Here is a 22195-nt window from a genome sequence, read left to right on the forward strand (position 1 = left end):
GACACGCAGCCTGTTTTTGCAATCCCGTACAAGCTGGTCTCTCCCAGGTGGAGGGCCAGGAGCCAGGAACCCTGTATTCCATTCTTCCAGCACCAGTGGTTAGCAGGTTGACACCTCCAGGCAGCTCCAGGAGTCTCTTGAGTTTATTGATCTTCAAAAATGAGACGGTAGGTTTAGAATCTTTCTCTATAAGAGACCGGTGATTAAACATTTTAGACTTTGGGCAACGTGGATCTCAGATCTCTGTTGCAAATTCATTTTTGTGTGTTTGTTTCTTTCAGCAATTAAAAATGTAAAATCCATTCTTAGCTTCTGACCATACAAAAGCAGGAGGTGGGCTGGATTTGGCCTGCAGGCTACAGTTTCCTGAGCCCTGGTTTAGAAACCTCAGATTCCTTTCATTCTTAAATTCCTTGTTGCTCCTTGTAAATGCCTTTGTATACCCTGAAGTAATGTCAGTTTTAGACTTTTCAAGATCTGTCCTAATATTTTGCTCATTCATGGTTAAATGTAACCACAAAATCCTTCTACTATTTTTTTTCCAAATTGACTTATTTACATTGAATCAAAAGTCACTTTATTTTCCTAACTACTGAGGCAGACAAATTTGAAAAAAAAAAAAAAAGAAAAGAAAAAGGTGCTCTGGGCCTCATATGAGAAAAGAAAATAAAGTCATAATAAATTATTAAAGAATTTCTTGGAGTACCCATTGTGTCTCAGTGGAAACAATCTGATTAGCATCCATGAGGACTCAGGTTAGATTCCTGGCCTCACTCAGTGGGTTAAGGATCTGGCATTGCTGTGAGCTATTGTGTAGGTCTCAGAGCAGCTCAGATCTGGCCTTCCTGTGGCTATGGAGTAGGCCAGCGGCTACAGGTCCAATTCAACCCCTAGCCTGGGAACCTATGTACGCTAAGGGTACGGCCCTAAAAAGACAAAAAAAAAAAAAGACAAAATAATAATAATAATTTCTCTGTAATTTATCCTTTTAATCTGGTAATTTAGTCAACAGTTAAGAACATAGACAGTTTCATTACCTTGAAACCCTGCCTTTGAAACATCATTTTTCCTTGAAGATAAACATTTTTATATTTGCTTAGTAAATTCACAATGTATTCTTTAAAATAAAAAAACCCCAAAAACCTGGAGTTCCCATTGTGGAGCAGCGGAAACAAATCCAACTAGTAACCATGAGGTTTTGGGTTCGATCCCTGACCTAGCTCAGTGGGTTAAGGATCCGGGGTTGCTGTGAGCTGTGGTATCATTCGAAGATGTGGCTTAGATCTGGCGTTGCTGTGGTTTAGGCTACAGCTCTGATTAGACCCCTAGCCTGGGAACCTCCATATGCCGCAGGAGCGGCCCAAGAAATAGCAAAAAGACAAAAAAAAAAAAAACAAAAAAAAAACTAGTAGTTCCTGCTCTGGTACAATGTCATCAGTGGCATCTCTGCAGTGCTAAGATGGAGGTTCAGTACCCACAGGGCTTGGCACAGTGGGTTAAGGATCCAGCATTGCCTCAGATATAGTGTAGGTCATAGCTGCGGCTAGTATCTGATCCCTGGCCTGGGAACTCCATATGCTGTGGGGTGGCCAAAAAAAGAAAAATATATAAATTAATTAATTAAATATGCTGCAAGGATATATTGTACAACATGGGGGATTTGGCCAATATTTTATAATAATTATAAATGAAGTACAACCTTTGAAAATTGTGAATCACTGTATTACATATCTGTAACATATAATACTATATAGCAACTGTATTTCAGTTAAAAAATAAATATTAAAAAAATTGACTTTGAAGTCTAGTCTATTTGATCTCATTGTGAAGAGATCCCATTTTTGCAGGTATAGTTTTTGGGACTGCTGACTAGCTACCTTTTATTTTGTTTTGGTTTTGTTTTCTGTGTTTTGGTTTTTTGTTTGTTTGTTTTGTTTCTTTGGTCACACCTGTGGAATTTGGAAATTCCCAAGCCAGAGATCAAACCTCTGCTGCAGGTGTGACCTGTGCCACAGCTGCAGCAACACAAGATCCTTAACCCACTGTCCCACAGGGGAACTTCCTTGCTTTTTTTTGCTTTTAGGGCCAAACCTGTGGCATATGGAAATTCCTGGGCTAGGGGTCCATCTGAGCAGCAGCTGCCAGCCTACACACAGCCACAGCAACGCAGGATCTGAGCTCATGGATACTAGTTGGATTCGTTTCCACTGTACTACAACAGGAACTCCCCCCTCTTTTTTTTAAACTTAATTTTTTTTTTTTTTTTCTGACTCACTCTCCAGAAGGAACAATATCAATTAGTTTCTGGCCCTGACTTCTCAGCTTTCCAGGAGCAGACAGATGTGTCTGAGAGTCACACTTAAAGCCCACTGGAACATCCAATTTGGATGCTTTCTTTCTGGATCTGCCCCATTGTAGGGGATCTTCTGGGATCTTTGACTTGAGCTCTCCTTCTATGGTGGCCAGTCTCTTAACACATCTGTCTGATTACAGGATTAATACTATCAAGCACCACTATGTGTCCAGCATGTGCTAAGTATTTTTACTTACAATGTTTGCTCATTTTAGACAACTTGAAAAATAGAATAAAGAAGCAGAGGGAAAAACGTAGTATTCGTACTCATAAGTAACCACTGTTAACATTTTGACGTAGAGCCCTAGCAGATGGATGGGGCAGGATTCTTATTAACCATATTTACTGATTTAAAAACAAAACAAAACAATACAAAACTGAGGCTCCCCTGTGGTGTAGGTTACAGATTTGGCTCGGATCCAGTGTTGCTGTGACTGGTGGTGTAGGCCAGTGGCTACAGCTCTGATTTGACCCCTAGCCTGGGAAACACCAGATGCTGAGGGTTCAGTCCTCAAAAGACAAAAAACAAAACCCGAGTCTCAGAAAGATTATGAATTCACCTCTACAGAGAGTGGAGGCTTAGAAATCTAAGCCCCAATTTTGTAACACCACTTTTTTTTTTTCTTGTCTTTTAGGGGCTGCACCCATAGCATGTGAAAGTTCCCAGACTAGGGATCGAATCAGAGCTATAGCTGCCAGCCTTCACCACAGCCATACCAACACCAGATCTGAGCCACATCTGCGACGTACACTGCAGTTCATGGCAACGCTGGATCCTTAACCCACTGAGTGAGGCCAGAGATCGAACCCAAGTCCTCATGGATACCGGTCAGATTCACTTCCTCTGAGCCATGAAAGGGACTCCTGTAATACCACTTTGTACATTCTAGTATAAGTTGGAAACTTAGTACACTAATAATGAGCTCGTTTTAGAGGTCTGGTTAATTTAGCTTTCAGTAGCTTGTATGCAGAGTACTTCTTGCTAACAGTGCTCATAGGTCATGGGAACACTGAATCCTTCCTTATAATGTTAAAGGAAAGAAGTTTGGAATTCCCTGGTGGCTTGTCGGGTTAAGGGTTTAGCAATGTCACTGATGTGGCTTAGGTGGCTGCTGTGGAGTGGGTTCAGACCTGGCTGGGTAATGTCCACATGCCATGGGTGTGGCCAAAAAAAATTTTTTTTTAACGGCCACACCCACAGCATGTGGAGGTTCCCAGGTTAGTGGTCGAATCTGAGCTACAGCTGCCAGCCTACTCCACAGCCATGGCAATGAAGGATCTGAGCTCTGTCTGTGACCTACACCACAGCTCATGGCAATGCCGGATCCTTAACCCACTGAGCGAGGCCAGCGATCAAACCCACATCCTCATGGATACTAGTTGGATTCATTACCACTGAGCTACGAATGAAACTCCCCCCAATTTTTTTTTTTTTGGTCTTTTTGCCATTTTCTTGGGCTGCTCCCGCGGCATATGGAGGTTCCCAGGCTAGGGGTTGAATCAGAGCTGTAGCCACCGGCCTACGCCAGAGCCACAGCAACGCGGGATCCAAGCCACGTCTGCAACCTACACCACAGCTCACGGCAGTGCCGGATCCCCAACCCACTGAGCAAGGCCAGGGATCGAACCCACAACCTCGTGGTTCCTAGTCGGATTCGTTAACCACTGAGCCACGATGGGAACTCCCCCCAATTTTTTTTTTTTTTTTTTTTTAAAGAAAGTGAAGTCCCTTCCGAGGTCAGGCTTGCTGTAATTGTCCACTCATAGACATACCTGGGCAAAGGAATACCAGGAAGGACCCCTCTGGGTGACAGCAGAGCTGGGGGCCTGAGAAGTATATTTGAAGAACACAGGCTTGTCCACTCTTCTTCATTTTATAGGTGGGAGGCAGCTCCAGGGAGGCTGACTGGTTGTCCACTATTTCCCAGGTAGCCTGAGCTGTGGCTTATGATAAACAGGTTTTTTTTAAAAAATTAAATTAAATTAATTAATTAATTTATTTATTTTGCCTTTTTCTAGGGCTGCTTCCCTCGGCATATGGAAGTTCCCAGGCTAGGGGTCTAATTGGAGCTGTAACTGCAGATTGCTCCACATTATCTGGTTTAATTTCCAAAACAGCTGCATAAAGTAGGTATCATGATCTCCTTTTTATTGTTAAATTTTTTTATTATGGTTGATTTACAGTGTTCTGTCAATTTCTGCTGTATGGCAAAGTGACACAGTTATACACACATGCATATATGTATATATATTTCTTTCTCATATTATCTTCCATCATGTTTCATCATAAATGATCGGATATAGTTCCCTGTGCTATACAGCAGGACCTCATTGCTTATCCACTCCAAATGCAATAGTTTGCATCTGCTAACCCCCAAACTCCCAGTCTATTCCACTCCCTTCCCCTCCCCCTTTGGTAACCACAAGTCTGTTCTCTATTTCCATGATGATCTCATTTTTCTAGAGAAGGAGCCTCGCAGAGTTATTTCCCAATGGCCATTCAGCTAGTAACTGATGCTCAGAACAGATTCATGCCTGGACTAGTTTCCCTGAAGGCTGGAAGCTCTGAAGGCCATGCTCTTTGAACTCTATTATCCATTTCATGCCCTTAAAAAGTTGCAGAGGAAAAAAATCAAGCTCCCACAATGCAACACCAAGTTGACATAAAAATTTTTCAATAGGATGACCTACATTGAATAGGGACCCTGTCCCTTCAAGTCTCCTGACTGCTTGCTTCTGAGCTGCTATTGAGATGGACATTGTTTCTGTTGAAACTTATTGTCTCAAAGCTGAGATTAGGGAGTTCCCTTGTGGCTCAGCAGGTTAAGGATCTGGCATCATCACTGCTGTGGCTCTGGTTATAGCTGTGGTGTGGGTTAGATCCTTGGCCTGGGAACTTCTGCATGCTTCCTCCACCCCTCCAAAAGAGAGCTGGGATTAACAAAATTGTTCGTCAGTGCTGCTTACCCGTTTTTGTAACATGGGCCCTTTAGAGATTTGACAAAAGGTATAATTCTATGCTCAGAAAAATTTGCATCATTTTGGAGGATTCATGGGTTCCCTGAAGCCCTTCCTTAGACCCACGGGTTATCTGTTGACCTCAGATTAAGAGCCCCTGTTGTAAAAATTCAGAGTGCTCTGAGAATTCTTCATGTTATGTAATCTATTTGCAGTGCTCTGGAAATCTGTAACCGGCCAGGTCATTTGGGTCAAATAATAGAGAAGAGCAAGCCACCCGTAAGTCCCTTGTGTTTCTTCTTGTTTTATGTAGGACTCATAATGATGCCTATGTATTTCCTTTTAGGGCACAAGCTGGTGAGCTGTGGGTCAAGAATGAGAAGGTCATGTGTGGTTATATCAGCGAAGATACCAGGGTAAGACTGGCAAAATGCTTTTTTGGTTTTGTTTCCCCATGCTATTATGTATGTAAGACATAAAAATTGAAACCAAAACAGAAGTAAGCAAAAACTTGATCTCATGGTCAAGCTCCTGGTCAAGCTACTATCTACCCAACTAGATAATATTATAATATAGTCATGGAAATTCTAGTGTAATATAGTCCTGAAATTCTAGTATTTTACTGTTGGATCTCTCCAGTTTGGTGTTGATCTTCATTTTCTTATCTGTAGTATCAAATGTAGAGATGGGATGGCTAGCTTGCAGGCTTCTGTGCCCACTAATATGTAGCAAAAGTTAAACTCAGTAGAAGAGTATGTTGGTGAACATGAAGAAAGACCTGCTTTGCATGCTGGGAGGTCTAAACTTTGGGCAGGTCCCTTGCCTCCCAGAATAAGAATCAGCTTCCGATTATTTAGGAAGGAAGGATATTGTATAGGCATCCAGAGTACCTGCTCCTGCCCCTCTGGCTCTGGTGTAGAGAACAGAGAAAGGAGCTAGGAAGTTAGAAGGTGGTGGAACGGACGAGGCTGGGAGCTGCAGCAGTGGAGAGATATGGGCAGATTTATTAAAGAGTCTGGGGCCGCGTCCACAGGTCTTGTGGATGGGTTAGATGTGAGGAGTGAGGAAGGAATAATTGAGCAGCTGGGCAGAGAGATGGTGGCACCATTTATGATATGGGGAAGACCGGGGGAGATATTTGGGGGAACTTAAAAAGCTTAGTTGGTGGGGGTGGTGGTGGGGGAGGGATGTATTGGAAGTTTGAGGTTAGCAGATGCAAACTATTATATATAGAGTGGATAAACAACAAGATCTTACTGTATAGCACAGGGAACTGTATTCAACATCCTGTGATAAACCATCATGGAAAAGAATATAAAAAAGAATGTATAGGAGTTCTCTTGTGGTGAAGTGGGTTAAGGATCTAGTGTTGTCCCTGCAGTGGCTCAGGTTGCTGCTGTGGCAAAGATTTGATCCCTGGCCTGGGAACTTCCACATGCTGCAGGCATGAGCCAAAAAAATATATATACATATGTATCACCGAATCACTTTGCTGTAGGGCAGAGACTAACATAACATTGTAAATCAACTATACTTCAATTAAAAAAACAACAACAACAACTCAGTCTGTGAGATATTGGACATCTGAGTGGAGAAACCAGGGGAAGCAGTTGAGTCCAGAGCTAATCTGTCCCTGAAGGAACTCCTCCCCGTTCCTCCAGCACGCTGCACTCTGCTCTCTTGCCTCTTTGTCTTGGCACATATTGCTCTCTCCTGCCTGCAGTGATTGCTTCTTGTCCTACCCCTTTCTCAAGCCATTCTTCCTTCCCTCAGCAGTATTCTCAGCTTTCCCTGCTTCCTGGATGCACCGGACTTGACATGCCCCCACGGCACCCCAGATGTGTACCTATGTCAGCATTCATTACACTGTGGTGGATATGTTGCCCGCCTGCCTTGGCACAGACTGGAATCTCCAAGGGCAAGGACCATATCTTTTGCCTTTCTATCCCTACGTTCTTCAGCATGGCTCCTAGCACTCCATATCCCAAGGCCCTTTGAACTTGAGATCATCTTTATAACTAGTTTGATTGCCTGGTTTTCTAGATCATCTTTATAACTATTTCCATTGTCTGGTTCGGGCTGGGGATCTAACCTGTGTCCCAGTGCTGCAGAGACACTGCTGGTCCCATTGCTCAACAATGGGAATTCCACCACCCCCCTTTTTTTGTAAAAAAACTAAAATTTACCACAGTAACCATTCATTTTTCCTTTTTTCTTTTTAGGGTTACACCCATGGCAAATGGAAGTTCCCAGGCTCGGGGTTGAATCAGAGCTACAGCCACTGGTCTATGCCACAGCTACAGCAATGCCAGATCCAGGCCACAGCTGCGAGCTACACTACAGCTCACACCAATGCTGGATCCTTAACCCACTGAGTGAGGACAGGGATTGAACCCATATCCTCATGAATACTAGTCTGGTTCATAATCCACTGAGCCATGATGCAAACTCCCTTGGTAACTATTTTTAAGTGTATAGTTCGGTAGTGTTAAGTATATTTACAGCATTGTGAAGCAGTAACTCTTTAATATTTCATTTCATAGAACTGAGACTCTATACATCATTGCAGGTTTGTGGGGGGTTTTTTGGGGTTTTGTTTTGTTTTTTTTTTGGCTGCATCCATGGTATATGGAAGTTCCTGGGCTAGGGATCAAATCCGAGCCACATCTATGGCAATGCCAAATCCTTAACCCACTGTGCCAGGCCAGAGATCAAACCCACACCACCTCAGAGACAACACAGGCTCCTTAACCTGCTATGCCACAGCAGAAACTCCTAATACATCATTTCTTTTTAATGCAATTATGTTTTTGTTTATTTCAGGTGGTGTTCCGTTCTACATCGGCTATGGTTTACATATTTATTCAGATGAGCTGTGAAATGTGGGATTTTGATATTTATGGTACTGTTCCTAAGGGCTGGTTGTAACTGCTAATGGGGAGAAGTTCTGGTTTCCCCCAAGTTGGTGTCATTTACAGTAATCTCTTAATATTCTCTAAAGATGTGTCCTGGGATCTTTACAAATCCTCAGATGCTAAAATAAGTATATATCATATGTATAGTGAATTCCAGGAAATGTAGTAAATTATTAATGAAAAATCCGAATTCTCAGGTCTTCAAATATTCTTTATGTGTAGGATCAAAAGTGGTAGAGTGAGTGACTCAATGGCTGGGAACCGACACCTTCTTTGGTATCTTGCATCTCTTGTCCTGTCACTCACAGAAATCACCAAGTTTGTCTCATTTTATTAGAAATTACTACGCAATGAGCGGAGTATGGTAAAGCTGCTTTGAGGTGTGGCTACTGTGTCCAACAGACCAGCCTCATTTCTGTTTAGCAAAATTACACGTTAATTTTTTTCTTTTCTTTTTTCTTTTGCTTTTTTGGGCTGAACTTGCAGCATATGGAAGTTCCCAGGCTAGGGGTTGAATCAGTGTTGGATCTGAGCCTGTCTGCGACCTATACCACAGGTCACGGCAATGCCGGATCCTTGGTCCAATAAGAGGGCCAGGGATCAAACCTGAGTCCTCATGGATACTAGTTGGGTTCGTTACCACTGAACTACAACGGGAACCCCACAAATTGATTTTTTTTTTTTTTTTTTTTTTTGTCTTTTGTCTTTTGTCTTTTTGTTGTTGTTGTTGTTGCTATTTCTTGGGCCGCTCCCACGGCATATGGAGGTTCCCAGGCTAGGGGTTGAATCAGAGCTGTAGCCACTGGCCTACGCCAGAGCCACAGCAACGCGGGATCCGAGCCGCGTCTGCAACCTACACCACAGCTCACGGCAACCCAGATCCTTAACCCACTGAGCAAGGGCAGGGACCGAACCCGCAACCTCATGGTTCCTAGTCGGATTCGTTAACCACTGCGCCACGACAGGAACTCCCACAAATTGATTTTTGATGTAGGTCCTTACAGATGCTCAAGAACAGCAGAAACTGCAAATGGTAATTTAGTGACTGCCCGGGGTCAACCACATCATCTTCTAACAAACTTTAAGCATCACTATCAGAATTAATTTTTTTATGTCTTTTTTTTTTTTTTTTTTTTTTTTTTTTGCTATTTCTTGGGCCGCTCCCGCGGCATATGGAGGTTCCCAGGCTAGGGGTCCAGTCGGAGCTGTAGCCACTGGCCCAGGCCAGAGCCACAGCAACATGGGATCTGAGCCGTGTCTGCAACCTGCACCACAGCTCACAGGCAACGCCGGATTGTTAACCCACTGAGCAAGGGCGGGGATCGAACCTGCAACCTCATGGTTCCTAGTGGGATTCGTTAACCACTGCGCCACGACAGGAACTCCCACAAATTGATTTTTGATGTAGGTCCTTACAGATGCTCAAGAACAGCAGAAACTGCAAATGGTAATTTAGTGACTGCCCGGGGTCAACCACATCATCTTCTAACAAACTTTAAGCATCACTATCAGAATTAATTTTTTTATGTCTTTTTTTTTTTTTTTTTTTTTTTTTTGCTATTTCTTGGGCCGCTCCCGCGGCATATGGAGGTTCCCAGGCTAGGGGTCCAGTCGGAGCTGTAGCCACTGGCCCAGGCCAGAGCCACAGCAACATGGGATCTGAGCCGTGTCTGCAACCTGCACCACAGCTCACAGGCAACGCCGGATTGTTAACCCACTGAGCAAGGGCGGGGATCGAACCTGCAACCTCATGGTTCCTAGTGGGATTCGTTAACCACTGCGCCACGACAGGAACTCCCACAAATTGATTTTTGATGTAGGTCCTTACAGATGCTCAAGAACAGCAGAAACTGCAAATGGTAATTTAGTGACTGCCCGGGGTCAACCACATCATCTTCTAACAAACTTTAAGCATCACTATCAGAATTAATTTTTTTATGTCTTTTTTTTTTTTTTTTTTTTTTGCTATTTCTTGGGCCGCTCCCGCGGCATATGGAGGTTCCCAGGCTAGGGGTCCAGTCGGAGCTGTAGCCACTGGCCCAGGCCAGAGCCACAGCAACATGGGATCTGAGCCGTGTCTGCAACCTGCACCACAGCTCACAGGCAACGCCGGATTGTTAACCCACTGAGCAAGGGCGGGGATCGAACCTGCAACCTCATGGTTCCTAGTGGGATTCGTTAACCACTGCGCCACGACGGGAACTCCCACTATCAGAATTATTATATTTGAAAATTAAATGGTTCTCTTATTGTGAAGATAAACTGTTATTTTTCAATCATCAAAGCTTTTTCAGGAGTTCCTGTTGTAGCTCAGTGGTTAGCGAATCCAACTAGGAACCATGAGGTTGTGGGTTCGATCCCTGGACTTGCTCAGTGGGTTAAGGATCTGGCATTGCTGTGAGCTGTGGTGTAGTTCACAGATGCGGCTCGGATCCCAAGTTGCTGTGGCTGTGGTGTAGGCTGGTGGCTGCAGCTCCAATTACACCCCTAGCCTGGGAACCTCCATATGCCATGGGTGAGGCCCTAAAGAGACAAAAAGTTTTTTTTTTTTTTTTTTTTTTTTTTTTGGTCTTTTCTACCTTCCCAGGCTAGGGGTCTAATCAGAGCTGTAGCCGCTGGCCTAGGCCACAGCCACAGCAACATCAACGTGGATCTGAGTCGCATCTGCGACTCACAGCAGTGCTTGATCTTTAACCCACTGAGCAAGGCCAGGGATCAAATCTACCACCTCATGGTTCCTAGTCAGATTTGCTAACTGCTGCACCATGACAGGAACTCCAAAAAAAGCTTTTTAAACCTGATATTTTACCGTGAAGCCATGACCTCTTACTGAGTGAGGTAAATATTAAGTTTGGCTCCATAAAAAGTCTAGACTGAAGCCACTCTTAGGATGTAGTAGAACCCACCTTCTCTTTGACTAGTCCTATTCCTGCTACGGAGAAAAGACATTGTGAGCAAGAATAGAGATAATTCTCATCTCCTCCTTATTGTTTCTTTTTAGGGGATCTGTATTTTGAGAAAGCTGTGAATGGTTTCCTTGCTGATCTCTTTACCAAGTGGAAGGTACGTTTCCTCTCATGCACCAAATCACATTGCATAAAACACTATTCAATTCAGATTTTAAAAACGTACTGTTTCTGTTAAGCTACATTTAATTGAGGTACCTTAACTAAAGTTTAAATTGTTAAGACTTTATTTATTTATTTTTTTGTTTGTTTCTTTTTGCCATTTCTTGGGCCGCTCCTGCGGCATATGGAGGTTCCCAGGCTAGGGGTCCAATTGGAGCTGTAGCTGCCAGCCTACGCCAGAGCCACAGCAACGCAGGATCGGAGCCGCGTCTGCAACCTGCACCACAGATCATGGCAACTCTGGATCCTTAACCCACTCACTGAGCAAGGCCAGAGATCAAACCTGCAACCTCATGGTTCCTAGTTGGATTTGTTAACCACCCCGCCATGACGGGAACTCCCTGTTAAGACTTTAGATTTAAATTACTTTTATTTTTATTTTTTTTAGATTTAAATTACTTTTAATCACTTCAACATGATAAAGTGCGCTTATGAAAAACCCACAGCTAACATCATACTCCGTGGTGAAAGACTGAAACTTTCCCCCTTAAGATCATGAAGAAGATAAAGGATGTTTGCTTTCACCACTGGTATTCAACTTTGTACTGAAAGTTCTAGACAGAGCAATTAGGCAAAAAAGAAAAACGGAAAGAAGGAAGGGAGGAAGGGAAGGAGGGAAGTAGAAGGCATCATATTTGAAGAGAAGAAGTAAAACTATCTTTATTCACCAATGAAGTCCTATATGTATAAACACCCCCCAAATCCATTAAAAAAAATGCTGGATGTGCTCGCTTCGGCAGCACATATACTAAAATTGGAACGATACAGAGAAGATTAGCATGGCCCCTGTGCAAGGATGACACGCAAATTCGTGAAGCATTCCATATTTAAAAAAAAAAAACAAACAAAAAAACCTTAAAAAAAAATGCTGGAGCTAATACATGAATTTATAATGGTAATATTATGTATTTATATATCAATATGTATGTATTTTACCACAATTTCAAAAAACAACAAAATGAATCAACTACCATACTCTGATTTCACATGGAAATATCATCCTGATCAAAAAGAAAAGAGCATAGGAGTTCCCATCGTGGTGCAGTGGAAGCAGTCCAACTAGGAACCATGAGGTTTCGGGTTCGGTCTCTGGCCTTGCTCAGTGGGTTAGGGATCCAGGGTTGCCGTGAGCTGTGGTGTAGGTTGCAGACACGACTCGGATCCCGCGTTGCTGTGGCTGTGGAGTAGGCCAGCAGCTGTAGCTCCGATTAGACTCCTAACCTGGGAACCTCCATAGGCCGTGGGTGCGGCCCTAAAAGCGAAAAAAAAAAAAAAAAAGAGCATAGAGTTTGGATTGAACCAAATCAAGTTTAAAAATAGTTTAAAAGTATGGTTTTTCTCAGTTAGCTTTTTTTTTTGGTCTTTTGTCTTTATTTTTAGGGCCTTACCTACTGCATATGGAGGTTCCCAGGCTGGGGGTCAAATCAGAGCTGTAGCTGCCGGCCTACACCACAGCCACAGCAATTCTGGATCCAAGCCACGTCTGTGACTAACACCACAGCTCACGGCAGTGCCGGATCCTTAACCCACTGAGCAAGGCCAGGGATCAAACCTGAGTCCTCATAGATACTAGTTGGGTTCGTTATCTACGGAGCCATGACGGGAATTCCTCAATTAGGTTTTATATCTTGGGAAGGTATTCAGTCTCTCTGAGCCTCTATTTCTTTGTCTGTAATATGGAGTTGGTAATTTTTCCCACCTCACAAGGACTTTGAAAGTACCTGCTCTTTGTAAGGTTTTAGCAGGCTGTAGGTCTCAATGGAATCTAAGTCCCATTCTCCTTCCCCAGCAGCAGGGGAGCAAGATCTTTCTGCTCTGAAGGGAAGAGAAACAGAAGTATGATGCTGGCCTTCAGAACCTGTAGGCCTGCCGGGGAGCCTGGATCTGCATATTGGAAGTGATAGCAAACCTATTATATGTGTGAGGGGCTGGAGTTTTTTGCTTTGAATTTGGACTTGAGAGGCTGAAGAAATTTTAGGTGGTTGGAAAGGAAGACTGGGAGGATGTTTCAGGTAAAGAGAAGCATATGAGCAAAAGGATGAGGATGGGCATGAGAGCAGGTGAGGCCTGACTTGACTCCACAGGGAATTTGTGATTGGATTAGAAGGATTGGGTCAGGTCAGCCTGGACTTGATTTGATAGAAAGTGGGACCTATTGAAGAGTCTCAAGTAGGCGTTCCTATTGTGGCTCAGCAGTAACAAACTTGACTAGTATCCCTGAAGACATGGGTTCGATCTCTGGCCCCACTCAGTGGGTTAAGGATCCAGTTTTGCCATGAGCTGCAGTGTAAGTCGAAGCCTTGGCTTGGATCCGGCATTTCTGTGGCTGTGACATAGGCTGGCAGCTGCAGCTCCAATTTGACCCCTAGTCTAGGAGCATCCATATGCTGCCTGTGTGGCCCTAAAAAGAAGAAGAAGAAGAAGAAAGATTCTTGAGTAGAGGATCAGTGTGATCAGAGCTGGGGAGAGATTGAAGAATAGCCCAGTGGCTAGGAGCAGGTTGGTGAAGGGACAGATGGGAATTAGGCAGATCAGCTGGTAGTTTCTGCACTCATGTGGCTTAGGGTGCTTGGACCTTTGTGTCTGCCTGAATGTGGGGTCAGAAGGAGAGTGCAAACAGTAGGGACTGGGGGGTCAGGCCTTGGGGTGGGCTGAATAATGGCCACTTTGGACCACATGATGGCTCTTTCCATATTGGATCTATGAAACCTGCCAGGTCAAGTCAGCTCCATTGCCCTTTAGATGTCCCCTAACCCCAAATTCTGTGAGAATAGATATGAATAGATGTAGGAGTGGGATTTGGCCTAGGCCCACATTAGTTTATAGGCCTTTGCTCTTAGGGTTTTTTAATTTTTTTTTTAATTTTTTGAACAAGAACTTTAAGCAAGAGCTTGGCAATGAATTAAAATCACTTTCTGTAACTGCTGTGTATCAGTGTATTAATGAAGTTTGATGGAAGCTATTTAATCCTCCATCCATCCTATTGAGTGGCCTAAAGCTAATGCTGTGTATGGCAGGATGGAGCTGGCAACTTTATGAATTCATTTCTGAGCCCAAAACACAGTGATGTGGGGGTATGAGCAGTAATCCAGTGAACATTTGTTGAGTATCTTGACATACCAGGTACTGTGGTAATTTACCCACATTATCTCACTTAATCTTCTCTTGTTGATTTTACACAGGTAGGAAGAGTACAGCTGAAAGAGCTTAGATAACTTGCTCATGATGGATAGCCTGCAAAAGCAGAACAGGATTCTAGTCCACTTCCCTCCATTTATTCAGTGCTAGCTTGAGATCGTAACCCCTCGATTGTCTTGTCTATGTTTCTGTCATCTCCAGCTGTGTCCACACTGTAATATGTCACACATGAGTTGAGAGGCTTACATGCCCACACCATCCCACTGCCAGGCATTTTTCCTGTAATAATCATATCAGTTTGGATCCAAGTTTGGAGGGCTAGACATCCAGTCAATTAGTTGGTGGCTAGCAAAGTTCTGCTGTTGGTACTGTGGCTCATATTTAGGACTGTCTATCCGCTTTAGACATACCCGTGGAAAAATATAGGGAGGCATGTAATGTGCATTACATAGTACTCCTTATATGGTGATTGCTGAAGTCTGGTTGGAGACGGGGTTGGTCATTATAAGCTGTTATCTTCAAAGACCCAGGAGGAACTGAACCTAAGCTTGCTGGCTCACTGGTACAAGCCAGACTTTATACCATCTTTTTACACTCTACTTCTAAAACATTGAACTCTAGACTGCATGGAAATGTTTTTTCTCACTCATCTCCATCCTGGTCCAGAGATAATTTGTTGCCTTGGTTTCAACCTCTGCATCTTGAGCAACACCCAGTCCTCATCCTATGGACCAGGAAGTATGTGTGAGTGTCTGTGGTTCTTGCATCCATCACCATGCATTCTATTCTTCCTAAATACAATTCTGAAGAAATTAAAAAACAGTGTGAAGCAGGTACAAATACCATGATCCTCTGGCAATGCAATGATCTATTTCACGCCAAATCAAGAGCTGGGAGGAGTTCCCCGGTGGTTCAGCAGGCTAAGGATCTGGCGTTGTCACTGCTGTGGCTCAGATTCGATCCCTGGCCTGGGAACTTGTGAGGCCAAAAAAACAGAACAAAACAAAGCAAAAGCTGGGAGATAGCACCCCCAACTTATTGCCGATTTGTAGCTTTTAAAACATCCACGCGACTTTAGGTAACTTGCCCAAGGTCATGTAGTGGTACGTGTCAGAGCAAAGAGTCAGTCCAGGTCTTCTGACTCTGGCAGCACTGTCCAATGCATTACACAGCCTACAATTACATGATATTATTCAGTACCATGTACTGTCCTGAGCCTTCTAGAATTGAGAAGATTATGTTCATGCAGATTGCTTGGTAGTGAAGTAACTGGAATAAACCTGAGCCCTCTTTTTCTCTACTCATGCCTAGGAGAAAAACTGTAGTCATGAAGTGACAGTGGTCCTATTTTCTAGGACTTACTATGATGCAAAATCTATTGGTAAGTCTTTCTCCTACAGTTATTTTTTGTTAAGCTTTCCACACACCCATCCCAATACATTCCTTATCATTTTCTTTCACTTGGCACTGCTCCATCTTTCCTGTCTTTTCTGTTATGAGGATAAAGAAAATGGAAGATGACACAGTCCATTAGCGTTTGCAAGAAGTCTGTGGGTTGTGATTCATCTTAAAAGCAACTTAATAGTTATATAATTTATCTTTTGAGTGTGTGTGTGTGTGTGTGTGTGTGTGAGAGAGAGAGAGAGAGAGAGAGAGAGAGAGAGAGAGAGAGAGAGATACAAATCTTCAACCCAGAAGTGGGAGCAGAAAAGCTGAATTTATCTTTTCAACCTGACCTACATATGTTGTTTTCTCTATTTCAGATGAATTTCCCGAAATAAACCGAGCCTCAATTAGGCAGGATCACAAGGGGCGATTCTATGAAGATTTCTATAAGTATGTTTGGGTGCTTCACTTTGCCTTTTTTTCCCCCTTGGTTTTTTCTTTCCTAACTTAAAAAAAAATTAACCTTGTCACTTTGGAATAACTTTAGATTTACAGAGAAGTTGCCAAGATAGTACAGAGAGTTCCCTATACCCTTCACGCAGTTTCCTCTGTTAATATTTCCTATCCAAGGTATGTTTGTGAAAACTATAAGATTAGCATTGGTACATTGCTGTGAACTAAATATCAGACTTTTCTTAGATTTAATCAGTTTTTCCATTTAAGCACCTTTTTTGTTCCAGGCTCCAATCTGGGATATCATATTGCATTTATACTTTCCAAACTTTTTTTTTGTGAAAAATTTCACTCGCAGGAAAGAAGAGTGAACAAAATAAGGGACCCATATACCCAATACCTGGATTTAACAGTTATTCTCATGCCGTATTTGCTTCATCTGTTTTATCTAAATTTTATTCTAAAGCAAATTATAGATATTAAAACATTTTGTTCTTAGCTGGAGTTCCCTGGTGGCTCAGTGGGTGAGGACCTGGCATTATCACTGCTGTGGCTTGGGTTGCAGCTGTGGTGTGAGTTAGATCCCTGGCCTGGGAGTTTCCACATGTGGCAGGCAGGGCCAAAAAAACCCACAAATTTTTTTTCTAAAGAATAAGGGCATTTTCATATATGACAGCATAACCACAACATATAAGCACAATCACATTTAACAAAATTAACGATAATTGTGTAATATTATCTAGTATCTAGTACAGAGTCAGATTTCCTTAATTGTCTCCAAAACAACCTCCTGTTTGGTCTGCTTCTTAAGTCTAAAACAACTTCCCCTTCCTTTTTGTCCCCAAATCGTTGGCTCATAGAAGAATCCAGGGCAGTAGTCCTGTGGAGCTGGGCTTCTCAGACTTTAGTGTGCTTACAACTCACACCCTGGGGTTGCGTTAAAGTGCTGATTGTCATCAGTTCCAGAGGTCAGGGGTGGGCCTGAGACTCTGAATGTCTAACTAGCTCCTCTGTTTGCACATTTTGCTCACTTTGCACACCATTTTTGAATAGGGACGCTGTAGAAGACCCCTTCTGGATTTGTCTGATTGAATCCTGTGGTGGTGTTTGTTTATTGTCTGCAAACCAGAGGTTATAACCAGAACAACTTCCTGTTCACTCCCCAGCCCCCTGACATTTGGCAAAGTGTTTTTATTGTCAATCTGGAGGGAAGGGAGTGGTCACATAGCTGCTATCCAGTGGGTAGAGGCCAGAAATGCTGCAGAACATCCTGTAAGGCTCAGGGCAACTCTTCTGCCCCCAGCAAGAGTCATTTTGGCCCCAAATGCTGGTAGTGAGGAGGCTGAGAAGCCCTCTCTAAAGACTTGACCAGATTTAGGTAGAATTTTTTACGTTGTCACTGATATGCTATACTTCACACTGTGTCCACGGGATGCAGACCAACTTCTTGTCCCAGCAGTGCCACCGAAGATTCCCAAGCTAGGGGTCGAATCAGAGCTGTAGCCACCAGCCTACACCACAGCCACAGCAATGTAGGATCTGAGTCATGTCTGCGACCTATATCACAGCTCATGGCAACGCTGGATCCTTAACCCACTGAGCAAGGCCAGGGATTGTACCCGCAACCTCGTGGTTCCTAGTCGGATTCTGTTGCGCCACAACAGGAACTCCCGTACCCACTTGTTTTAAACTGTTATTTTCCACTTTATCACAAATGCCATTCTGTGCCTGATACTCTGCTTCCATGACATCATTTTTATTGCCGTATAGAAATTCCAATGATTTCTGAACACAGGTGATTTTTAGCTTTCTAATGAATAGTTTCTAGTCAATAGTTCTACCAGTGGACATCTTACAACTCAGTCTTTAAGCATATCCCTAGTTAGCCCTTAGGGCGATTTCCCGGAAACGTAGTTACTATAAGGTCAAAGGACATTCTATTTTTGTTAAGGCTTTTCATTTGTAATAGTCAAATTGCCCTCTGAGAACAGTGAAGTAGAAAATCCTATTTTCATAGCAGCAGTGTTATTTCTCTGTCCTCACCAACAGTGACTAGTACTCCTTTTTTCATTCTTCATTTGGATTGGAAGAAGAGCTATCTCATTGAATCTTTTTTTAAATACTGTTTATTATTGATCTTTTGGTAATTTTGTGGAAAGGTAGAGAAACACTGGTTAAGAATACACTCTGGAGCCAGATTTCCTTCATTTTTAATTTTTTTGTTGGCCATGTACATGGCATCCAAAAGTTTCTGTGCCATGAGTAAACCCTTGCCATAGCAGTGACCCAAGCCACTTCAGTGGCAACGCTGAATACTTAACCTGCTGTGCCGCAAAAGAGCTCCTCTCATTGCATCTTTTTTTTTTTTTTGCTGTTCCTGCAGCATGTGGAAGTTCCCAGGCCAGGGATTGAACCTGCACCTCAGCAGCAGCCCAAGCCACTGCAAAGACAAGGCCAGATCCTTAACCCACTGTGTCCCAGGAAACTCCGATATTTGACTTCCATATTGTTATATGATAAATGACCCCAGCTCTGGGCACCTCGTCTTCTCCTTTCCTTGAAACCCTTAAGGGACCTGATGTTCGCCTGTCATATCTGCTTGATACCTGTTTTATGATCATGCTCTTTTCAGAGTGGTTGTGCAGAATGAGAGGAGAGAAGAGTGGACCTCACTTCTCGTGACCATTAAAAAACTCTTCATCCAGTATCCCGTGCTGGTGCGACTGGAACAGGCAGGTACTGCATTTATGTGCTGGAAGGAGGGCAGGGCCAGGAGGGGTGGGATGGAGGCTGGGGGAGGAGGAGGTTCGTGCTTCCCCTCCCAGTGTTGTTTATGGTTTCTGCTTCTGGCTGGGTCTCTATTTCAGGTTGGGTGCAGTTGTTCCTGTGCAATAAGTTCAATAATTTCTTTTCTGTAGGGCTGGGGGGACCCTACAGAGTCAGGCACCTTCTACTTGTTTGGTAAGAGTCTGCCTTTAATGAGATGTTTTTCCTTCTCTGTGTCTTTTGCTTCAGAGGGCTTTCCTCAAGGAGACAATTCTACCTCAGCACAAGGAAACTACCTGGAGGCCATCAACCTGTCGTTCAATGGTGAGTAAGGACCAGCCACAGTGAGTGAGTGCCTCGCTTACCACAGGACTATAAACTTCTCTCACTAGTGTCCGAAGACCCAGACCTAAGTGATTACGCTTCCCACATACTCCCCCAATTAACTGAAGCAAGAACTTCTGATTGGATGGTTTTAATGGCCACCAAGTAGCTCTTGGGTCTTCTGTTGGGAATCATCTTGCCATTCTCTTCTGTTCATGGGGGTCCAAGAGTGAAGAGTTGGAATCTTCCTTGGGCTCTTTGTTTTCCTAAAAACTGGTTATTTATTTATGTATTTATTTATTTTCCATTCCATCCCTCAACTGCTTCTAGATAATCTTTTTTTAATCTACTTTTTTTTTAAATTAAGAAACTCATTTTCCTAGAATTCAAATAATAGAGAGGTATGTATCAAGTAAATATGAAACTCTCCCCTTCCTTCCACTGTCAGTCCCCTTTCTAAGAGGGGCCATTATTAACAGTGTGATGTGTTTCCTTCTGAATGTTCCTGTGTTTATGTGTTACGTGAGATACTTTGTTTGCAGATAATAGGAACCTACTAAACTCAAACAAAAAAGGAATTTTTTAAAAACTTTATTTTTATGACTGCCCCACAAATTATGGGAGTTCCTGAGCCAAAGATTGAATCTGAGCTGCAGCTGTGACCTATGCTGTATCTGTGGCAACAATTTAACCCACTGTGCAGGGCTGGGGAGCGAACCCATGCTTTTGCAGCAACCTGAACCACTGCAGTCAGATCCTAACCCACTGCACCGCAGTGGGAACTCCCCCAAAAAAGGAAATTTAAGGATACAGGGGACTCAGGGGACAACCAGGAAAGGCTTGAACACCTTGTTGAAGGAGACGGGGACAAAGGTGGTTCTGGGACCACAGCTGCAGGAATTCATAGAGCCAAGTTCAGCTCCCAGCAAACCTGTCTCTGCTCTCTGTTCAGGATTCCATGTTCCAGCTCTGGTTAGGTGTCTGCCCATCACTGGCCACTGACAGAAGAGGTGATGTGTGGTCACTTCACTATGTGTATCACCTTCCCTGTGTCTGTACCCAGGTGTTAGACATTCTAGAGCATGGGGTCTTTTTTAGTAAATCTTTTTTTGCCCTTTTTTTTTTTTCTTTGCCTTTTCTAGGGCCGCTTCCACGGCATATGGAGGTTCCCAGGCTAGGGGTCCAATTGGAGCTGCAGCTGCCGGCCTACACCAGAGCCACAGCAACGCAGGATCCAAGCCGTGTCTGTGACCTACACCACAGCTCACGGCAATGCCAGATCCTTAACCCACTTAGCAAGGCCAGGGATGAAACCCTCAATCTCATAGTTCCTAGTTGGGTTCGTTAACCACTGAGCCATGATGGGAACTCCTCTGTTCTGCTCTCTTAAATATTGTCTTAAATTAACACTTGATTCTTCTAAGTTTTAATACAGACTCATTTATGGATGGTTTAAATTAACACCATGAAATTTGGGCATTTAAGTCTGCACAAGGCAAGCATTAGGCATTGAAGAGGAGGAATAACAAAGGCAACAGGGACATAGACCTGCATTCAAGCACTTCTCAATGTACAAGGGGAAGGACAGAGAGGAATTCAGACCGGGATGTGGCAATCAGTCTAACAGAAACATGGACAAAATGGTCCCAGGGCACAGAGATGCTTAGTTTCTGAAAAGATGGACTCACTAGAGGACTTTCTGCTTTGTTTCAAGTGTTTGACAAGCACTACATCAACCGCAACTTCGACCGAACTGGGCAGATGTCTGTGGTGATCACGCCTGGGGTGGGTGTGTTTGAAGTGGACCGGCTGCTCATGATCCTGACCAAGCAGCGGATGATAGATAACGGTAATGCCCCCAACGCTGCTCTGGGTCCCAGTGTTATAGCCTGACCTCCCTTAGGGCTCTGAGCATTGAGGATCTGAAGTCTAGAGTGAGTAATGTCAGGTGACAAAGAGTTCCATGGTCATTTGGCTTAGGACATGCTGGGTCATGCACACTTAGGCAGATTTATTTCCTAATTGCCAGTTTTGTTTTTGTTTTGGCTCTACCTACAGCATGTGGAAGTTCCCAAGCCAGGGATTGAACCTGTACTATAGCAGTGACAACACCAGATCCCAACTTACTGAGCTAGCAGGGAAGTCCCCTAATTGACAGATTTTTTTTCTTTTTTCTTTCTTTTTTGCTTTTTAGGACTATACCCATAGCATATGGAGGTTCCCAGGCTAGGGGTCGAAGCAGAGCTGCAGTTGCTGGCCACAGCCACAGCCATAGCAAGGCAGGATTCTAGCTGTGTCTGTGACCTACACCACAGCTCAGAGCAATGCCGTATCGCTGACCCACTGAGTGAGGCCAGGGATCAAACCTGCATCCTCATGGATACTAGTCAGGTTGTTTCTGCTGAACCCAACGGGAACTTCCTAATTGCCAGTCCTTTTTTTTTTTTTTTTTTTGGTATTTCACTTACTGTTTAGCTTTTATCGTTTATTTTGTTTATTTATTTATTTCTGGCTGCACCCTTGGCATGTGGAAGTTCCTGGGCCAGGGATCAAATCTGTGCCACAGCAGTAACCTAGCCACAATAGTGACAAGGCCAGATTCTTAACCCATGGAACCATCAGGGAATTCCACCCTAATTGCCAGTCTTAATCTGTAAATGTATCTTTTTCTGCCTGGAGGACATAACTGGTATTCTGAATTTATATTTGACACTGGAGAACACTTCTGGGGATCATCTTGGTCAGTGTCCATCAGAGCGTCCTGTGAAGGACCA

The 22195-nt window shown here is 43.5% G+C and overlaps 1 protein-coding gene and 1 non-coding gene across 43 annotated transcripts in view; both read left to right on the forward strand.

Moving 5' to 3' along the window:
• Positions 1-22195, forward strand: part of DEPDC5 (DEP domain containing 5, GATOR1 subcomplex subunit) — a 102451-nt gene that overhangs the window by 14276 nt on the left and 65980 nt on the right. For 39 of the 42 annotated variants that reach the window (XM_084993720.1, XM_084993724.1, XM_084993721.1 and 36 more), the window contains exons 8-15: positions 5658-5727; positions 8135-8213; positions 11228-11289; positions 15804-15873; positions 16256-16328; positions 18964-19067; positions 19347-19421; positions 21136-21270. In XM_084993720.1, the coding sequence (XP_084849846.1) occupies positions 5658-5727; positions 8135-8213; positions 11228-11289; positions 15804-15873; positions 16256-16328; positions 18964-19067; positions 19347-19421; positions 21136-21270 (668 nt within the window). Of the gene's footprint in view, positions 1-2988; positions 3182-5657; positions 5728-8134; positions 8214-11227; positions 11290-15803; positions 15874-16255; positions 16329-18963; positions 19068-19346; positions 19422-21135; positions 21271-22195 lie in introns of those variants that run through there. The other 3 variants (XM_084993746.1, XM_084993747.1, XM_084993748.1) reach the window with 1 other exon arrangement.
• LOC146396651 (U6 spliceosomal RNA) lies at positions 12079-12185 on the forward strand. The gene has a single exon (XR_014828512.1). It is a non-coding gene; the product is annotated as a U6 spliceosomal RNA (small nuclear RNA).

Source organism: Sus scrofa, chromosome 14 (genome assembly GCF_054392235.1).
Source record: "Sus scrofa isolate SSC_HxYL_T2T_F1_AM1 chromosome 14, Sscrofa_HxYL_maternal_Yorkshire_Landrace_v2.0, whole genome shotgun sequence".
Lineage (NCBI taxonomy): Eukaryota > Metazoa > Chordata > Mammalia > Artiodactyla > Suidae > Sus > Sus scrofa.